At 35.3% G+C, this 21,586-nt stretch overlaps 2 protein-coding genes across 3 annotated transcripts; both read right to left on the reverse strand.

Moving 5' to 3' along the window:
- Window positions 1–9,245: 9,245 nt before the first annotated feature.
- On the reverse strand, window positions 9,246–15,416 carry pip4p1a (phosphatidylinositol-4,5-bisphosphate 4-phosphatase 1a). Of its 2 annotated transcripts, XM_042718864.1 has the most exons (8): window positions 14,898–15,113; window positions 14,621–14,801; window positions 13,551–13,744; window positions 12,955–13,061; window positions 12,724–12,829; window positions 12,507–12,559; window positions 11,272–11,362; window positions 9,246–10,866 (listed from the first exon to the last, which is right to left on the reverse strand). In XM_042718864.1, the coding sequence occupies exons 3-8, from the start codon at window positions 13,701–13,703 to the stop codon at window positions 10,723–10,725; spliced, it is 654 nt and encodes a 217-aa protein (XP_042574798.1). In that variant the 5' UTR covers window positions 13,704–13,744; window positions 14,621–14,801; window positions 14,898–15,113; the 3' UTR covers window positions 9,246–10,722. The 2 variants fall into 2 exon arrangements, with proteins under 2 accessions (XP_042574798.1, XP_018918542.1); XM_019062997.2 differs by lacking the exons at window positions 14,621–14,801; window positions 14,898–15,113 and adding an exon at window positions 15,139–15,416.
- Window positions 15,417–16,160: 744 nt separating this feature from the next.
- On the reverse strand, window positions 16,161–18,942 carry dnaaf6 (dynein axonemal assembly factor 6). Its single transcript, XM_019063528.2, has 6 exons — window positions 18,601–18,942; window positions 18,428–18,506; window positions 17,982–18,087; window positions 17,803–17,899; window positions 16,688–16,773; window positions 16,161–16,608 (listed from the first exon to the last, which is right to left on the reverse strand). The coding sequence occupies exons 1-6, from the start codon at window positions 18,685–18,687 to the stop codon at window positions 16,479–16,481; spliced, it is 585 nt and encodes a 194-aa protein (XP_018919073.1). The 5' UTR covers window positions 18,688–18,942; the 3' UTR covers window positions 16,161–16,478.
- Between the last annotated feature and the right edge of the window lie 2,644 nt (window positions 18,943–21,586).

The raw sequence follows: 21,586 nt of genomic DNA on the forward strand, positions 1-21,586 counted from the left end.
CCACCCAGTGTCTGCAAACAGAAGTTTCTTCCCCTTTAATTGCTAATGCTCAAATGCCCTTCTGGTCATATTGAGGTGACTCGAAACACTATTTCTACAGAGGACACCCTCCCTCCATATAGAACTAGCACCTGTACCATATAAGTACGAAATTCAGCTTATACTGTACAGGATCTGCAGAGAGAGAGAGAGAGAGAGAGAGAGTGTATAAGTTCAGTCATGAAATATCTACTAGCAATCACATTGCTACACGGCTCAAGCTGCTTGGCCTCTGTTGATTCTGTGTCCAATGAGCTTGCTATCTCAATTTAAATAGTCAAAACTGCAAAATCTGCAATCATCCAGTGGGTGCCAAAATGATTTACTCCAACAAAATGTAAAATGCATAAAGAAAACAATCTTTATTTTACAATGTGTTTATTAGATAGACACTTTATATTTTTAGACTCAATTAAATTGTTTTGAGGATAAATAACTTGTTGCGTAGGGCACCAACTCCCAGGGTGGGGGGTTTGGGGGAAACACTTTTGTTCTATATTAATATTAACATACAGTATACATAAATACAAATCTAAACATTTATAGATTTTTGTTTGCTCGCTCTCACCTCATCATAATTAATGGACAACTAGGCTATATCAGTGAAAATACACCAGCGCAGACCGGCACAGAGAAAAGAACACTTTTGCAACACTTTTAGGTAGCTACGTTCATAATCCTGTGAAACTTTTTTTTACTGTTGACGTTAATAACGGGTTTTAATGTCTGTAATAATTTCACCACCAACAACAATATGACTTAATATTCTAGTTTTCATGAATTAAAATGTATTATATAAAAACAATGAGGCAATAATAATTGGTTAATTAATAATATTCATATGGTTTCAATGAATAAAACTGTTAATATACATTATGTAATACAAAATAAACAATTTGCATTATTACAAATGGCTGCAAAGGGCACCAAAGGCCTGATCATTACACTTACAGGACGATCAAATCCTTGTTTAATATTTACTAAACTTTTCATTCAAATATCCACTTAATTTGTAATTTTAGGACACCTTTTTGCCATAGAAATGCTACAGACTCTTTAATTTCTTTAATAAACAACATGTGGACATCACAACCCTTACCAAAATTAACCATGGTTTTATCATAGTAAAACTGCTTAATTTTATTTTGTGTGATTTCTAAATGCTTGAAACTATAAAATCAATCAGACAACAGTATTAATAAAATCATAGCCATAGGTAACTGTCTAGAGCTACAATTGTAGTTTATAAATAATATTTTTTTTTTATAAATAATTTTTTATAAATAAATTTATAAATAATAATACAATTTAATTGCAATTTATTTATTTACTTTTATATTGTATTAAAGTTCTATTTTGATCCTTTATAGTAGGTTTGGATTTTATTTGTTTTTTTGTTTGTTTTTTTAAAGGAGGGGGCATTGTCTACACACACACACCGTGAAAACACACCTGGACCAGTAGGCAGCCATTTATGCTGCGGCGCCCGGGGAGCAGTTAGGGGTTCGGTGCCTTGCTCAAGGGCACCTCAGTCATGGTATTTTACTATTAACCTTTTTACTTTGCTCATATAGCACGCTTGGCCATCTACAGAGAAACTGGTGGCTAGTCAAAAGACAAATGACCAATCCTGAGCAGCGATGTCACTACAGGCATGTTTGTCTAAGTGGCAATAAAGAAGTCATTGACAATTTATTTAAAATATTATTATTAAATATAATATTTTTTTTTTAAATATTTAAGGTAGCAACATATATTTTTAGGGAAGAAAGAAAGAAATACAATGCTTACAGATGTACTGCATCCGCAAGAAATAATTTGAAATTGTAAATAAAGTGTAGCACATGATTGAGCCAAAAACTAAATAAAAATAAAAATACCTCACCTCAATTGTACTGAAAATATAATGAAGTAGCCTTTCATTTTACTTTTAGTTTCTGCATTAGTCATGGCTATGATTTCCATGTTACACAGGCGTGATTGTTGGTGCAGTATCCTACACCAATAAAAAAATTAAAAAAAAACCTATGCCAGTAAAGTTTGACCCGTTGTTAGGCAACATTAGAACAGGGCTTGATGATACAATAGTTTATAATATAGGATGTCTCTCCATTTCTATTATGATTATACACTTTGTGATCTAGAATTGTGCAACATGAAATTATATTGGTAGCTAAGTCATAGAAGGAACAAAAGTATATTGTGAAATGTCATGACTGTCATTATGTCACATATATGTTCTGTTTTGAGGACCTTTATGTTGATTGTGTCATAGTATATTTGTCTCCTTTGTTCCCTGTGTTTTATTTTCAATTAGTTCCTGTTTCTTTGGTTGTCTTAGTTACTGTCATGCCCCTGGTTGTTGACATAGTTACTCATTTGTTAACTGATTAGCAAATGTGTATTTACAGCCCTCAGTTTTCAGCTGAAGATTTGTTCTTGTCTGTGCTATGTTGGTTTGCTGTGGTTGTTGTTAGATTGTGAAAACTTTGTTCTCCAGTGCTCCTAGGGTTTTTTTTTTTTTTTTTGATAGTAAAAAGCACAGCTTTGATTAGATCCTGCCTCCTGGTTCCCGCAACCATCCTTCTGATACACTATATTGCCAAGTACTGGGACAACCCCTTCTGATGAACAGGTTTGACTTGTTGTTTAGATTCATAGTGGTGATGGGTGACCTCTGGTGGTGAATGAATGGAAGTCCATGGACCGAACTCGTGACAAGCAACACTTTGGACAGGACCGTTTTCTATTCTAACATGACAATGCCTCTGTATACACACACATATATATATATATATATATATATATATATATATATATATATATATATTGTTGGGTATGTAATCCAATTTTTGTTAGATTTGTTTTGTTTTTTTTTCAATTAATACATTTAACAATTATAATTAGACTTTTTAGTGTGAACCTTAAGTTATTGTCCACCCAATTATTTGGACTACTGTCCTTTTTAAAAAAAAAAAAAAAAAAAAAGCTGGCAACATGAAATGTTAATTGAATCATAAATCTAAATCACTTCCTTGATGGGAAAACACCCTGGTAATGTGAGTGAGATCCTATGTTATATTAACTGTTTATTTTTATTTTTTCCTTTCTGATATTTTTCCTTTCTTAAATATGTTCACTCTGTTATGGGAACTATGTCATTTTTTTATTTGAGAACCCTTCAATGTTTGGCTTAGTTTATGTGGCATGGTGCAATGACTAACTTCAGGGCATAATATTTACTTTGTTAATGCCCACCCTGCCATAATTCCTTGATAAATTGCACAAATTAATTGTAAATTGCTTTTGATGTATACTCTGAAGTCTTAAGAGAGGAAAGTGAGAGCACAGTAGTACAAATAACTTAAGTTTGAAGGAACTTAAACTTCTTAATGTTTTATAAATTGTTTCATTTTAAATCCCTGTTCAGACTGTTGTGATTTTGTCCACCCTGTTAAGAATTTTTTAACAATGATTTCATAATGTCAGCAATAAAATACTCTATAATAATTCAGTTAATTGAGAATTTATTCATCTTAGTAAAAAGTAAAAAAATGAATTTGCTGTATTGACCTTCTTCTTCTGAGACAGTTGAGCCAATATCTCTGGATCTCTGATCACAAAAACTCTACACCATATCCACTATTGTCACAGCCCAGTAGCTCTAACATACATTGCAGGAAGGTACAGTACTACACTCTTATGTCTGCCATAGCATTAAGGTTAGTTTAGCAATGGTTTTCAATTAATATTTAGAGCCTGCCTTGCAAAATAAATTAGTTCTGTCATGCAAAATTGATAAATTAACTTTAGACTTCCCTGAAGAATTGGGTGGCTATTCTGTCTGTAACCTTTGTGTGTGGCCCATATGAGGTTTAGGCATTGTTGTCCAATTAGTTGTAGACCTCTCATTTTAATTTAGTTTAATTTTAAGATTTTATCTATGATTTGAAATAGTGGACTGCAAATACCTGAAATTTCTTTTAGTTTTAGTTTTAGTTTGTGTTTTTTATTTATTTTTTCTTTCTTTCCTGATGGTACTTTCAGTACTTTCTAAATATTACTTAAATATCAACACACACTATAAAAATGACCTAAAATGTAAAAACTAAATTAAAGGTTGTCACTATTCACATCATTTACTATATGAATCAAGCTGATAGGCCTCATGATTCTGCAACCAATGAGCTTGCTTTCTCAGTATTTAAATAGTTAAACTGCAAAATGTTTAATCATCCAGTAAGTGACAAACTTATTTGATGCAACAAAATGGTAAATGCATAAAGAAAAACATCTTTAACAATGTGTTACCACATATATATTTTGCAGATAAATTAATGTAAAATCTATTTATACACATGTTCTCTTGTTAACAGCATCAAATATAAAAGTGCTTTGTTCTCAACCTGCCAATATGGTTTATTAATTTACATCAAAAAATTGATAATAATTATGATAAAACCAGTAGTAGTACTAAAAGTTCTAGTGCATGGTCTCAGGAAATATTTTCTTGGTTGTCATGGCTTTTGTCTTGTGCTCCACTCCTCTCTTGTGATTTTTAGTGCTATTTGCCTAAATCAGTGATGACATTTCAAATAAGCAATATTTCATTGTTCAAAGGTCAGCAGTGACACTCTTACCCCTGTCAATAGAAGGGTTGCAGAAGGAAAGCTGAGACGGAAAAACAGAGAAAGGGACAGACGTTGCATTCTGAAAAGAATGAGATTTAAAAAAATAACAATTACTATATACGCAAAATTGCAACTGCGCAATTAAACATTTAAACGCACCTGTGGGCAGGTTGAAAGACTTGGGTAATTCACTAAGATTAGTTTACTGAAGTTAAATTTGTAGGTGAAATGTTTCCCTTTGGTCTTGCGCAAAATTCGTTTATCATAATAATACCTGAGAGAGAGAGAAAAAAAAACAGATGTCAAACTAGGTTTTAGTCAACTGATAAAATATCATAAAATGTCATAGAAGTGTAACAGTCATGTAAACTTACAATACCATAATACATTATTCTTTAAATAATATATAAATATTATTATAGATTCATTTTGTAAGTATGGAGGTACCTTAAAGCTCTGCTGAGTTTGTCGTAATTTATTTTACTGTCTATGCGTAATTCATGTGTGGCTTGCCCTTCCTCTCCCCCCACAGTTTAGCCAATCTCTCTGGGTCTCTGATCACAAACTCTCCCCATTCGCTGCCCCACGTGATCGCTCCGCCTTCGCCACGCCCCAACAGCTCCAACAGGAAGTGCCATAAATGCACCTGCCGCGAGCCTGGAGACCACGCTGGTTTATACGCCCAATCAGGAAACAGCACTGCTGAGGGATACAGGAACAAACTTATTTGGCGCTGCTTGAAAGATAGAAACAATTAATTAGGAAAAATCCATTAAAAACAACTGACGGCAATGAGACACCAAAACATCCAATCAAGTTAAGGTTTCGAACTGTATATTTCCCCCCGCACACAATGTGCAAGGATGTTTGCACTCAGCCAGGCAAAATAAAGAAAATAAACTGTATCCTACAATACTGTTTAAAAATAACGTTAATGGAATCTAGGCTACTTAGGTTTCGAAGGCTGCAATTTGGGAAATATCCATTTTAGAATTAACATAAAATTATGCATTTTCTGTCATGATTGTAATGGATTAATTCTGTAGTTAAATTTAATAAATTAGTTTTGTGCTCCAAACCAGACTTGTGTCTTACAATACAAAGGCTATATAATTTTTGCTTTGGCACATTTCTCAGTGTTTCTAGGTAAAATGATGGAGCAAGTCATATTAAGGCTATATAATTAGAAACAATGCAGTCATATGGAATTAGCAACGACAAATTATGTTTAACAGTCTGCGCTCCAGCTGTGCACTGCTCTCTCTCTCTCTCACACACACACACACACACACACACACACACACATTCACTTACTTCTGCTCCAGTAAGCCGAGGGAAAAGGACCCAGAGAGGAATGACAATTACACTCCATCTGCAAGATATTAATATATTCATAATCTTCTTCATAATCAGCATAATTTTTATTCCCTACATGCGCTCAATTAAATCATTGCGTAAAAATAAGAAGCAGTTCGATTGTTTGGAATCCAATTAGGCTGCTTCAAGTAGAGTTTCAGTTCTTGTCACTGCAGGACTGTTTTCGGCGGTTTGGCTGAATATTAAAGAAAATTAGATTATAGACCTATGAGTTTCTTTTCAGTGTCATTCAGTCTATTATTTTGTTACATATTTTGTATGCTGCTGATAATGTCAGACTTTCAAAGATTTCAAAATGTAAAAAAAAAAAATGAAAATAATAATTTTGAGAATAAGCTATTGTTACGTGTCCGTCAAAACTTTTGTAACATTTACCGCCTGTTCCGTTTTTTTAAATAAGATATAAAATAAATTTTTTAATTTTTTTTTTATTTAGACATTGGAAATTCTTTCTTTAAAACATATATTTTAAAACAAAAACATCATATAAAATCACTAAATTATATAAATCAACATATCAATAATTAATGATTGCAGCCAACAAATACTGCACTAAAACTCACAGTAGGCTATAGCCTAAATAGGAACTACAGGCCTAATTAATCATTGGTAAGATCCTGTTAGAGAGCTGTTACCTGTTCAGTGGAGATGCTCTTTTCTGGAGGAATGATCAGAAGAAAGACACCTGTAACGCCTCACTCTCATTTTATTTTTAACTCTATTCCTCTCTTGCATTTACTGTATTACCTTCATCCTTGATCTCTCTCTCAATCCAAATTGACATATGTGATATCCAAGCTTTCCTTTTTGAGGAGAATGTTTTGTATTGGATGTGGTTTAACACACAAGGAGAGAGATAAATCTTAGCTAACATTTAGCTAATGTAGGTTAAATTAACTAACTATATAAATGAATTGATGTATACAGTAGCCTACATTATAACCAATATAAAAATATGAGTATGTAAAAAATAATAAAATAGAGAATTACTTGTCCTATTGTTATACTGAACTTTTTAACACATAAAATGTAATAACATAAAATTACAACAAAATCATGTTTTAATACAATTTAATACAAATTAATACATAATTATTTTATCCAAATACTTCAATGATAAAATTACATCCAAATTATTCTCAGTTTATCTGAGAATGGTAAAACATGGAACTCAAACTAAAGCAGCATTTTCATTAAAGGTTAAATAAACTGTGAATTAACAGATAAAAGAGCGGTTTCATATCTCTCTGTCTGTCTGTCACACACACACACACACACACACACACACACACACACACACACACACACACACACACACACACACACACACACACACACACACACACACACACACAAGCTGCGTGTGACTGGTGACACCAGAGGCTTTTAATTCCAATGTACACACAAATTCAGGTCCAGACAGACATCAATAATTCATGCTGTTAATTGAGTTGAATGTTATGCTTTTAGCGTAGGAATGTAGTCATCAGACTTCTGACATTGTACATTAAAGTTATATACAAAATCACAAAGTGAAAAAACATTTACAATTTTGCAATATCCATCACCTAATTTTGCATTTTGAACTTAACTGTTAAAAGTTTTCTCACATCTGAACTGTGTGTGTGTTGGGGGGGAGGGGATGTGTGAATTGTGTGTTTTAAAGTGGACAGTGCAAAAGCTACTTACACCCCTTCCTCACCAGTTCATCTAATCTTTTCATTCTCATCTCCTCTCCCTTCTCATCCTTTCTTCCCAGACCTCCCTCTCTATCCTTCTTACAGCTGCTTATTGCTGTTCACACTGAGACCGAGAGGAGGAGATTTGCAGATCTAATAGTGAGAGTGTATGTGCTTAACATGCGTGACACAGAATGTGTGTGTGTGTGTGTGTGTGCATAAGGTCACAGGGCTCCTCTTTAAGGATGAATCCTGTTATATGTTAGGAGGATAAAAGGCTCTTGTGTGTTTGTGCAAGCTCAGTAATCTCAGATCGGGTTGATTCCATTGGGAACTCACTCTCTCCCCTGAGACACAACAGAGAAAATAAGAGTTTCTTATCACAACTAAATATTTGTTTAGAATTCATCTTATTTTCGTTTACATATTTTAATAGTAAATGTTTATTATTATTATTGTCTTAGTGATTAAGTTTATTGGACTTTTTTGTATTCTATTTTATGTGCAATAAGAACTTTTAATGCTTCATTATATGTGTGTGTGTGTGTATATATATATTTAAGGCATATATTTTATATCAAAGCAAACTGCAAATGCCTTGGCTTATTGTTTAAAAGCATATTAGATTGAATAGAATTTAAACAAATTAATCTGCCTTGGCACTGTTTCTTATCATTAAACTTTTGATGTATTATTGGAATTAAGTATCATTTTCATGTTTATATATGTAAAAGTATTATTTTTCTTAGTTATTTCTGCATTATTTATTCACATCTACAATTAATTGTAGAGATGGTTAATTGTTAGGTTTATTTACATTTTAATGTTAATTTGTTAATATTACCCGTTTCCTCCATTTACATCAAGATTTTTACTTTTCACTATTCAGTTATGCCAATAAAACAAGAGAAAGATGTCTTCTGTTAATGACAAAAACAAAAACTAATTATTCTTTTTAATTAATTTTCATCGCTTTTCAGAGAACATGTAATCTTCCTGAATAGCTCTGCAGAATACTTTAATTTAATTTGCTGTTTAAATGATTTCTTAATAACTGGACTATTGACAATTTTACATTAAAATAATTATCTTGTACCATTTTTCATTATGCACATCTAAGCCACATATTTGTAGTTTTTCTTATGGCAATTAAGCACACTAACTTGAACTAAACATAACTAGAATTAGCACAAGAGAGGAGACCTATACAACCTTATGTGTGCGTATTATGAATCAGGTCTGTTTCACAGAGGTCTCATCCTCAGATCTCTGCTTGCAGACTTTTTTGTGGTCAATCTCTGACTCACCTCCAGAAGACTGAAACCTCTCTATCTGTGTGTCCCCAGATCTCTGCTCTTTCTCTTCCATTACTGCTGACAAATCTCTCTCTCTGCCTGGCTCAGGGGAGCTGTGGTTTCTAAAAGGTAAAATGGCCAGAGACACTGAGAGGAAGAGTGCCAAAACTACTGCAGCAATTGAATCACACACAAACCTTCACAAAAATGAGATGCAACACAAGTGTTTTCACTGTTTTATAATTTCATCATTTTAATTATGTGTAATCTTAATCTCATATGTAAACAAATTCAGAGGAGACCTCCATCATTGGCCTTCTGCTCTATATAAATAACATCCTGACCTCTTATTTGGGATTCCAGACGTCCAGACCTGACATTTTCTCTTACGGACAGAATGCAGATTCTGATTCTGAATTCCAGATTTGCAGTTAGGACCATATGTATTTAGCATATTTATGAGGAATATAATGCAAGAATATTGGTGATGAGAACAGCATTGAGAACATCTCAGTTGTGTTTTCCTATCTTTACAAACACAAACCAACAGACTCTGAATTCTGACAGAGAAAAACGATCTTGGAGCGTAGAATTCAAATCTAGTGTCTGATTAATCTCATTAGTATCACTTAATCAGGGTTCGAACATAATCAAATGTACAGTACCTGAAAATGACGATTAACTTCACATGAACATGAGAAAAAGGTAAATGACCCTTTTGATAAAGTCCATGAAACACAGCTGACCTTCATTACTATTTTCTTCTGCTTTCCGAAGGTACGCGTGGCTGTAATCTCAATATTCGTTCCAGTCAAAACATTATCAGTAGTGATTTTTCAGTAGTGATTTTACAAATTAAATATAAACATAAAAAAGGAATCACAGCATGTTAGAGCTACAGTGCAACTATGAAATAAACAACAAATATTTACAAACAAAATTCACAATGATAAAAAAAAAAAATACAGTTTTTAACATTCACAACTAAAGAAAAAGAGGGAGAAAGAGTGTGTTTGAGCGCAATTATACACTTGAAGTGTTTATGAAAAATCAGTTACACAATGGTTTTGTGCATTTGTTAACCATGTTCTGGTCTAAATGATTTGGATTCGCAGTGTTTGTACAGAGAAACAGGCAATGTGATGGAATATACAGGTGTGTATGTGTGGTTTTGGAACACCCTCTAGTGGAGATCAACCTGTACTTCCTCTCTTTGTAAGGCTTCTGAGCTTATTTGGACACTAGAGAGGCAGCTAATGTAGTGTTGAAGGTTTGAATGAGGTTGAATTGGTGTCTTTTCTGCATTGTTGCGTAGTTCATTTAAGATGTACGTAGAGAGTTATATGTGTTTTGAGAGTATGTGGCATATTCTTTATGTGTGTGTGTAAATGGTTAAAACTGAGGGAGCATTTGGAATCATAACTTCGCGTTTGCATGTAACCATGAGTAACAAGTCAGTTTCTATTCACGGATGAAAACACATCCAAAGAAAGCTTCTGAATAAAAATAAGTTTAAAACACTAATCTTCTTTGCCATAATAGCTTTTTTTTCACGTGTTTCTCAAGCCTGGATTTTACTTTGACCCTTCACAATCAAGCTTTAAGAGTTAACCATGATTCTCTCTAGCTCTTTTCCCGTGGACTTTATTTTTTCCCACCAGCCCTAATCTCAGCCCCCCCTCTCTTGCGGTGTCTCTCTCTCTATGTGAGGTTGTGGAGAGGTTGGCTGACCCTCATGCAGCTCCAGTAAAGTCCCCTGGCCAGCGTCAACACCACCAGCAACAACACCGCCGCCCAGGAGGCATAAATACCCCCGTACACACGTGCCTGGGACCACGTCCCTGCCTAGAGACAAACACAGACAGATTTTTAAGAACAGAATACAAACATTTAAGTTCAACTGCTAACACTTTACAACAAAGTTTAAACACCAGGCACCACCAAAAATGTTTAAACAGATGTTATGATGATGAACAGAGGACAAATAGGTAATTAGATGGCTGACAATAAACAACCGTGTATTTAAAGTTAATTATTTGAACTATTGTTAAACTATTGCTAAACTATTCATACATTTGGTACTCTTTGAAACAGAACTGTACACATCTAATAAAAAACAACAGAAATGGTTCAGATTAAGTGACGTGCCAATTGTGTAGTCAAAGAATAAATTACAACAAACAAAAAAAAAATACATACATGTATACATACATATATATGGTGAATAAATATACTAAAGTGCACACTCACGATCAGACCAGCAGCTGCGATGCTAAATAGCAAACACAGCAGGTAACACCACAGACTCCGTCTCCTTGGATATCTCTGGCCAATTGAAGATCTGGTGAGGAAAGATATGAGGAAGAGACCAATCAGAGGAACAGTAGGGTTAATTCAATGGGACATGCAAAACTATTTAAAGGTACAGTGTGAAATTTCTCTGCCACTAGCATCAGAACACAGCATTACAAAAATACTGTTCTTTGTTTTTTGAATAAGTATTTTGTTAAATACCAGAAATTAGGTCTGTGGCTAACACGAGTATCAAGTTTTATTTTTTTATGTTTTACTCTATGACATAAAATACATCAGTAATACTGCCTAAGAGATTTTTTTTGTCTTTTGTCTTGAAAAAGGCAGTTGCTAACAAGTGGCTAAATGCAACTACAGATGTTGTCTGGGACATTAAATGTCTCCACTTTCTTCTACTGACTGGTCTGCTTTCATTGTGTTCAGAATGGTGAACTTAAAAACCATTCAATCACCAACTCTCAGGGAAAAAGTTGTTTTTATTTCTATTTTTTTTAATTTAAAGGTTAAAAGAGCTGAATAATAGGATAATATTGGAAGACGTTGAAGTCGTGTGACCATGCTGTAGTTAAGCGGTTTTCAACTTTTCAACTTTAGCTTTTAATTTTGACAACTGTATTTAGGCTACAAATTCCTAAAAACTGTGTTAATTTGTGAATATCATGTAAGAATAATGTTGGTCACAGAGTTTATTTTTGCAATAATCCAAAATCCAATGGAAAATCCTACTTGATTTTTGTTGAGGGAATCAAGGTGACGCTAACTTCTGGGCAGGCCTACAAAAATATGTCCTCACTGCAGTGTTCTATTGGTTGGAGAAACAGTTAGTCCCGCCTCAAACTCATGCCATTGGCTGAGCCTATGTTGCTTTGTCTGTATGCTCAAACAAACAGAGCAATGTTTTGACAAGAGCCATAGATATGAGGGAATCAGTCAATGAACAGCTGAATAGTCTGTAGGCAATAAGCTAGGACAGGATGTTAAAATGTTATGAGACATAACATAGAAAAAATTACAGTCAGTAAAAGGCAGCAATGCATTTCAGAAGCCAAAGCTGTGTATAGGGGGTGCTGACAGAGAGACGAAATGTTGAATTATTTGCGATTTAATAAAAGAGTTTGATTTATTTGGTACATGCGAAATGTGTTGTGAATATTGGCTGATGAAATACTCACACTTTTCTGCAATGGGGGCATCGAGCCAGCGTCCTGTCAGTAAATTCGGTCCACTGAAATGTTGAGAAAGTGGTTGAGCAGTCGCATAAATAAAACAAGAATAAATAGCCATCTGATATTGAACTTGGTGCTGAACCTGAGCCGAGTGATTCGGTCAAGATGTCACTGCAGTGGATAATGATACAGTATGATGTTACTGTTTTATGCATGCATGTACCAGGAAAGTGTTGCTGCAGTGTCCGCAGGAAACTCTAGCTCCAGCAGGTTGTGGTTCTGGACTGGCTGGACCCGGATGGACTGGCCCCAAATTTATGATCCTCTTACTAGCCAAGACGAGCAGACAAACACATTTAATTCTTTACATGCACAATCCTGACTGTGACAAGATGACCTTTATTCATATTAAAAGATTTCATTCGTTTTAAATTTAACTTGCTCTCTCTCTTACCAATAAGGCCGAGGGCAGGCGATCCTTTGGGATGTGACCTTGCAGATGAGAAGACAGTTACAAGGACACCGCACATATTTCTTCCCTGCAGGGGCATTCTTTATGGGCTGGAGAGAATGAAGGTTAATGAAAAAACAGAAAGGAGGAGAGAGACAGAGTTAATTCTGGTTACCCAAAAACGAAAGTGTGTGCGGTTACTTACTACATTAAGTTATTTTAATCAAATAAATTCTACTGCATGTAATGCTGAATCATTCAATGTATATACACTACTGTTCAAAATTAAATAGGTCTTGGTGTGCATAAGAGACTGACCCCAAACTTTTTAATGGTAGTGTACCGTTAACCCTGTTACATTTATCTGAATCAGTTACTCAGTTTGTGCATATTCTTGTCAGTGATAAAACTGTATTGTTTACAGTCATGACCAATAACAGCATTTCGAATTGAATCAGCTTTAGCATGCAAACATTCAAACAAGCAACAAGTCAAAACTTAAGAATTTTAATTGTTCAAAAGTTGACAAGTTAACTAATTAATCCATCTTGAGTTTTTAAATCATGTATAAAGTGTACATGTGCTCTTTCCTAACTCACTGTAGCTTCGTTGCAGACTCCACACTTGACCACGTGTTGGTGAATTTTGCCCTCGACGCTGATGAGCGACTGGCACACCCTACAGCTGATGACTGGAGCACTGCCACTCTCTGGAGACGTCAGGGGGGAATATGGAGGAGGGTTCTCGCTCATCAACACAGGAGGCTGAGTCGAGCTCGGGAACGGAGGAAAACCTAAAAAGGAAGAGATTGCCATCGCAGATTTTGATTAACAATCATGCAAGTTTTACTGCACCAGAAGTCAGGATAAAATTCAGATTCATCCTATCTATTATCAAAATGCATATTAGAGATCTTATTGTGAATGATTTATTCATGTATTTGTAATTTTTTATTATCTTAATCACAACTTCAATGCTGTGAGTTTTTCATTTATACAGTACCTCCATAATTTCTGAATACCAGCATCTGTATTATCAGTTTAGCAAAGAAACTGGAAATATTGGCTCATAAAATGGCATAAAACATGAAAGTTTCATTCACTTCTGAAAGTTTAAACTGAACACTGAATCTTTGGGAAGGTGAAACTCTTCTCAGTCACCCAGGCCATTAGGATTAACAAGAAAATCAGATTTGGTCTCGAGATCTGCTGAAAGGAGCTTTGTAAGGAGACTGCTGGAATGTGCCTAGTAGATCATGTACACATTTGCCTATAATTGTGGGGGCCACATTTTTGAAATGTGCTCACAAATACAGTGGAACATGGTAAAACTGATTTGTGAGGATATTTGAAGTAAGTATTACTCTTTGAAAGCTCCCAAAATCAAGTCATAAACCCAAGTGTGATAAAACTTAAACATCTTTATGATCAAATTTCACCAGCATCACCAAATCAGTTAAAAATCGCCACCCCAAGATCATCAGCACGCCCTTTAGAAACTTTATATTGGCCCCGCCCACTCTGCGCAATGATTGGTTGCGGTCTCCTCAGGCAATAATTTCAGGCTTTCTGAATGGTCCGAAGATGTGCTAATCATGTGTTTGGGTGTAGCTGGAGTTGGCGGATACGGCAGATTACTGTAAATGTGTAATGCAGAGACACCGACTCACCGGTAAATGTGGTTAAATGGGGACACTGGAACCCCTTGTACAGTCGTCTTCAGTCATATGACTAGTTCAAGAAAATTCTGCCCGTTTGTTATTAAAATTTGTCACGGAAAGGCAGATAACACAACAGTAAACAGACCTGAACAATCTAAGTGATGTTCATTCATTAGCTGCGTAACAGCCTCTGTGATGGATGACAAAAGTACGCGGGGTTCAATTCAACATTATTTTGTTTGACAACATAATATCATCTTCCCGACGCAGGTATATTGTACGCAACTGCATTATATGCGGAGCAGCATCTGCATGTATCTGCCTCTCCACTGCGATCCGCCAGAAAACCATCCGCTCAGGTCCTGCCTCCATCATCACCAGCATGCAAAATAAAGCACGAATAACCGCACAGAAAGCCTACCGAACCTAGATCGTAGTAAATGCACTGGTGGGTGGGTGGGTGTGTGTGTGCGCGCGCGGCCCGTGACAGCGCAGAAAAGCGCCGCGCTCGCTAACGTTTTACTCACTCTGCGGTTTGTTGGGAGCACCGTGTGAAGCCGCACCGGGAGACACCCCGCCGTTACCACTGCCCAAAGCTCCATCGCCGAGATCCGAGAGCAACGGGGACCGCTCGCCGTCCGCCATACCGAGAGCGAAGGAGGGGGAGCGGCGAGAGCTTGTATTGTTGTGCTACCGGAGAGAGTGTGTGGAGCCCGCTCCTGCGTCACGCGTCGCGTACGTCCGCTGCTGTGGCAACGCATGTGCGCATCCGTGCGCTCGGGGGGTGTATTGCATGATGCCCATGAGCAATAATGCACGACACGCTGTTTATTCTGTCACTTACAGCCGTTTCTAAGATCACTGTATACGCAAGAGGCGTGTCTTCTCACAAATGTGTACAGGCAGATATAAAGCACATTCTTCTACAGTTTGCTTTAAAAATGCCTATAATAAACACCAGTAATAAAGCATTTATCTGTTCTTTTAGGCTGCGCATTAGAAGAATGGGATCAAATTAAACCGTGCAGTCGTGAATATAAAGATTTTCGTCTTTGCCTATGATTAGTGAGGTAGTCAGGGACTGCTCTGAGAATTTAACATATTTGTAGCAATAGCCTACAATACATTGTATGGGTCAAAATTATATATATATAAAAAATAATAATAATAATGGCAAAAATCATAAGGATATTAAGTAAAGATGATGGTCTGTGAAGATATTTTGTAAATTTCCTACTATAAATATATCAAAACCTTTTGATTAGTAATATACGTTGCTAAGGACTTCATTTGGACAACTTTAAAGGTGATTTTCTCAATATTGTGATTTTTTTTTTTTTTTGCATCCTCAAATTCTAGATTTTCAAATAGCCTAGTTGTATTTTGGTCAAATATTGCCCTATCCTAACAAAACATACATCAACTGAAAGCTTATTTATTCAGCTTTCAAAATTATGCATACATTCCAGTTTTAAAAAAAATTACCCTTATGACTGGTTTTGCTTTAAACTATTATTTGATAACATAAAGAGAAGCAATCATGAATTAAAAGGATTCACCATTTTATTATGCTTTAACTGACAAGAGAATTTAAACAGTTTTATAATACTGAATAATAACTGGACAGCAATATATTCTTACACAGGCACCGGTTCCTTTCCACCTGGATTGACTTGATTTGGAAACATTTTATGTTTTCTTCCTGGTTCTGGTGTTAACTGATAAATGAGGTAATTCATGGGTCATATTTCATGGGTTGGATTTAAGACTGTCAGTGAAAGGCTGCAGAACTGTATCTGTAGAAGTTGTCCACACTGTCTATTCTGAACTGATGCAGCTCATGGTTCTGTCACTCTTTCTGTTTCTCTCAGGTCAGGTTGATGCAGTCCATTGGTCTGTTCATGGGCAGGGTGATCTCCAGTTCTTCTCTCTCCACAATGAATCTGGCATTCCCCTCCTGTTTGTGCACTGGGTGAGGCAGATGAAGGCCCAATTTACTGAAACAAACAAGATGCACACATATTTACTTATGTAGTGAATACTAGATCTGAAATATTTTCCTAATAGTTTACTTACTACTTTGGAGTTCTGAGATCAAGAAATGTCTCTCTCACATCCAGCACCAAATCAGATGCTTTTGTATCTGGCAGTTTAACTCTTACCTTGCATGAGAAAAAAAAGAGATTTTGTGAGATTAATTTGACAATGCAACTTTTAAAATGAAGATCATTTCAGTCATTTGTGGACAGTCAAATGCTTTTATTCCAATCAGTTTTTAATGCACCATTAAAGCCAACTCTGTCTCTTTCAGGGAGGAGAATGGATGTTTCAAACCCCAGCTGTTTTTTCTTTCCATTAAATCTCATTACTGAATTTTAAGCTTTATATCTTTGAAACTTTAAAATTAGTTTAAAAAGTTTGGAATTTATAGTGTGGAAATCCACAAAATTTAAGAGTTGAGATTACTTACTCAATATTTCACTCTGCTTTTAAGTGAACAGTAACTCTTCAGAAAGGTCCATGCAACTCTTAAGCGAAGTGCTATCAGAATAAGATTTAAAACAGCTGATAAAAGCATCACAATAATTCACAAGTAATCCACACATCTCCAGTCCAGAAATTAATGTCTTGTGAAATGAAAAGCTTCTTGGTTGGAAGAAATAATATCCAACATTAAGACATTAAACTTTAAACCATCACCTCTGGCCAAAATATGAGTCACATATAGTTCACTGGAGAAAGTAATTATATATTTATATATAGGAATATTTTAGATCAAAAGACGAAAGCAACAGTTTAAAGTTAAAAATGTTTTGATGGATTTGTTTTAACACAAACACACAGCTTTTCACTTGGCAAGACATTAATTGGCAAGATGGAAGTTGTGTGGATTACTTGTGGATTATTGTGATGTTTTTATCAGCTGTTTGGTCTCTCATTCTGACGGCACCCATTCACTGCAGAGGATCCACTGATAAGCAAGTGGTGCAATGCTAAATTTTTCCAAATCTGTTCCAATAAAGAAACAAACTAATCTTGGGTGGCTTGAGGGTGAGTAATTTTGGGGTAATTTATTTTTTGAAGTAAATGTAACTTTTCTAACACTTTATTTTATAATTCTAATAAAGATGCTATAGTATTTGCTGAATGTTATATTAATGTTTAAGATTTATTGATTTAATAAGGAGTACCAGCATGCTGTCACAACACATGGATGAGGGGTCCTTTCTGCTCAAGCCAAGAAACAAATCTTCAGTCCCAACAGACTGTTTCAGCACAATCTCGTACCTAAACGAACAAAAACACACAGTGAGAGGCCAGCTTACTTACAGCTCATATGTGATTCTGTCATGCATGTATTTTGTTTTACTCTGGCTGTGGCCGTGGGTCGGTGAGGTCATCAAAATGTGCTCCCTCAGTCACTTCATCCTCATCCCAGATGTTTTTGCTGTTCTTCTTCACATAGGCAGTGCTACCTAAAGGGAAGAGAGAGATAAAAAGGATATAGAAGGATGCTTTAATGTTCTCATAACTGAACCCATACATAGCAGGATGACAATAACAAAACATGTGAAGATTTTTAACAAATTCAAATTATATATCAATTTCAAAAGATGTCAATTATTTATGTAAGTAAATAAAATAAAACATGAAATCATCTATTAAATCTTTTTTATTATTCTACATATTTATATAAAATAACTTTTAAATATGTATTATAAAATCTATTTATATTTGTATTATAAAATCTATTTATATTTATATATTGCACATTATTGCATTACATCTATGATATATAACGTGAATACAGTATACCCTCTTTGTTCTTTTTTTCCAAAGGTGCAGCAGGAGAGCCGATATGTCCCGGACCCATCCTCGCCATGGGCTTCACTTGCTAAAAAAAATAAAAGGATAATTTATCGACTTGCATGCTTGCGCAAACGTTTTACAGTTGACAATGTAAAGCAGCGCTTGTTAGCGGTTCAAACCTGTAAATCTTCTTCCTCATCTTCATGGTTTGGGGAGAGCAGAGCGGACAGCGCCTGGAGATCATGCACGGACGCGAGACCCTCCATCTCTGTAAGATAAGTTTGGACTGGAAGATGAAGGTTAGTTTTATATAAACTTTCTTTGTGCTTAGTTTGTAAGGCGTCGCTACGTTGCTCTTCCGGGTACTTTGTTTAGCGTTTCCATGGTGAATGCACGCGGCGTTTTCTTATTTGAATAACATGGGGTTAAACCAAAGCACTTATAGATCAGTGGGTAAAACCTACAGTATATGGATAAAACTTACAAAAACATTATCGATGCAAATCAGTTATCAATTGCGAATTTATAAAACGGATAGTTCCGGTCCTTGATTCTGATTGGTTGAGCCGCGTTTGGGTATGTTGTAAATTATATGGTTAAAACAGATTTGGTAGGCAAACATACTTGCTCGGCAACCACTTTATTGGAACCACAACTGTTTCTGAGGAACTACATTGTTTGCTGGAAGAATACTGTTTTTATTTATATCATTAAATTTTATTTGCTCTGTTTTTTTTTCTGTGAAACCTTATTACGTTCGCTTCGCGTCGTGCTTAACGCCGCTTAGCTGTTATAAATTCACTGTTAACCACGACTTCTTGAGGCTTATTGCTTTATAACAGCTTACTGTTAAGTCTCAAATGAGATCGTTGTATTTTAAAACAAGTCTCAAATGAGATCGTTGTATTTTAAAACAATTTTTAAGTATTATACATTTAAAAAGAATCAAGTATTATGTACTATTGCAGACATACATTTTGCAGTAAAGAACAGGTAAAACCTGGTATTTTGGACTTTGCCATTTTGCAGTAGCAAGTAGTAGACAGTAGATTGGTGGTGTATATTTAAGGTTTTGACTGCTTAGTTTGTTATACATGTATTTTAACGGTGTTTTTTTGTTTATTGCAGATTTCAGTTTTGCTGTTAAGTGTTTTTTTTTTAATTCAAGTGTATTTTTATCAAGTCAAGTCAAGTCTGCTTTATTGTCAATTCTTCCAGAGAATCGAAATTGCGTTACTCTCAGACCCCCGGTGTACATATAATAACAGTAGAGCCTAAAAATCTAGAAAATATAAAATATAAGATACAACTATACAATAAGGAGTGTAAAAAAAGACATATGATAAAAAATGAAAATAAAGTTAAAAAAGCAGCGCAAGGCACATGGCAGATAGAGTGCAAACCCTGAACAAAGAGTCGGATAAAAAGATTTTTTTCCTGCAGCACTAAAACCTGTCTTTTTATACAACTAAATCCAACCCCTAGAAGGAGGAGTTGGTTTTATTTGATTGCAGCCCTACTGGAATAAAGTTGAGACTTTATTTGTGATTAGCAGAAATGTACAGATAGTGTTGGATTAATGCTTCTTATGAATGTCAAGGAAAACAGTTAATTAATTTGTTCAGAGTCGTCTCTTTAAAATATTACTTTTACTTATTTTAGATTTTATATGCCCGTTAAATAATGAGAAGTCAACATTTATTATTTTGAGGTCAGTGGTCTTCTCAAAGCATGCTGCCATGTTCATTTTAGATAAAGAGGGTGAGTTGATGACCGACTCTTTATATCGAGTGACTTGACCTGAGTATTTGCAGAGACCCACTTTTCAATATTCTTCAGAAAAATTAGGTTCACTCACTCACTTTCCCTCTCCACGGGGTTCAAATCTCTATATCCCCCAGGATACTAATCCTAGTTGCAAACTTTCAAAACATAATTTAAGATTATTTAAAGGAGTCATGCCATGGATTTTTTTATTATTATTTTAATATACGCCAGTTTGTGGGGCCTATGGTGAGAAGATGACTATTCGTCGCTGTCTTGCTCTGGAGGCAGTGTTTATGCAAACGGCTGGATCCTTGTGACGTCTCCTGGCACCTCCAATCAAGCGGTTTTCTAAAGGTTATTACATAAATGCTTTTTTTTTATTGATGATGAGGACTTTTCAAGTTATGAACCTTGCAGGATGCATTAAGCATACAAAGTCCTCTTCTGTGTCAAAAGATCAAGGAAAATTTGGTTTCTCATGTCATGACCCCTTTAAGAACTGTCATTTTTATTAAAGAAATCCCCATCCCCACTTTGAGACGTGTGAGAGCCATGTCTATTAGCCCGCATCAGTCAGGGAAGCTGACTGTGTGTGTATGTGTCTGTAAGCATGTGTGGAGGTTTACTAAGTCATTGTCACAGCTGAATTGGTTGCCTGCAGCAGGGGGATCTGTCAAGCTAGTTATCAGTATTCCATTCATGTAGTTTCTCTCTCCACTTCCATATCTTTCTCTCTCTGCGGTATTCTTTCTTTATGGTCATAGATCTCTTTCTGTTTCCCATATTTTTCACAAAAAGATTATTCAGAGTCTTTCCTCAGCCCCTCAGTCTTCTTATATGTACACATTGTAGAGAACCCTTCACTGTCTTATTCTGGCATTCTCAGCATTCCTAAATTAAATTGCTGTTATACCACTGTGAGTCTAAATCGAGAACTTATTTATATTTCAATGGATATCAGTCTTGTGCATCTAAATTTGCAAACAGATTTATTTGAATTTGAGTGCAGCCATATTGGAGATTTTTAGTTTGTTGAAGCTGAATATGTTGTTGCTTAAAGCAGATTTCTCAAGTACGTACTGAGTCTGTATTAGAGTACAAATCTGTTTAGTTGAGTCTGAATTCAAATGCAAGACCATTAAAGCTTGAATTCAGATTGAATTCATAGTCTGAATTTTTGAACAAATCTACTTAAGCGAGTCTAAACTGAGAACAAATCTATGTAGGTGAGTCTGAATTTAGAACAAATCTGCTTAGGCGAGGCTGAATTGAGAACAAGTCATCATAGGCGAGCTTGAATTGAAAACAAATATTCGTAGGTGGTCCTAAACTGAGAACAAATTTACATAGGCAAGTCTGAACTAAGAAAAAAAAGTCTTTTTAAATTATTCAGAATTT

This window comes from Cyprinus carpio, chromosome B2 (genome assembly GCF_018340385.1).
Source record: "Cyprinus carpio isolate SPL01 chromosome B2, ASM1834038v1, whole genome shotgun sequence".
Taxonomy (NCBI): Eukaryota; Metazoa; Chordata; class Actinopteri; order Cypriniformes; family Cyprinidae; genus Cyprinus; species Cyprinus carpio.

Bases quoted from the DNA above. Each gene is read 5' to 3' on its own strand.
- pip4p1a (XM_019062997.2), bottom strand. From the start codon at position 15,256: ATGGCGGACGGCGAGCGGTCCCCGTTGCTCTCGGATCTCGGCGATGGA. The intron at 12,560-12,723 runs GTACATGCATGC...TCAACATTTCAG, and splicing joins ACTGCAGCAACACTTTCCTG to TGGACCGAATTTACTGACAG. The intron at 10,867-11,271 runs GTGAGTGTGCAC...GTTTGTCTCTAG, and splicing joins TCGCAGCTGCTGGTCTGATC to GCAGGGACGTGGTCCCAGGC.
- dnaaf6 (XM_019063528.2), bottom strand. From the start codon at position 18,687: ATGGAGGGTCTCGCGTCCGTGCATGATCTCCAGGCGCTGTCCGCTCTG. The intron at 18,507-18,600 runs GTTTGAACCGCT...TATTTTTTTTAG, and splicing joins ATGAGGAAGAAGATTTACAG to CAAGTGAAGCCCATGGCGAG. The intron at 17,900-17,981 runs GTAAAACAAAAT...TTGTTCGTTTAG, and splicing joins GACCCACGGCCACAGCCAGA to GTACGAGATTGTGCTGAAAC.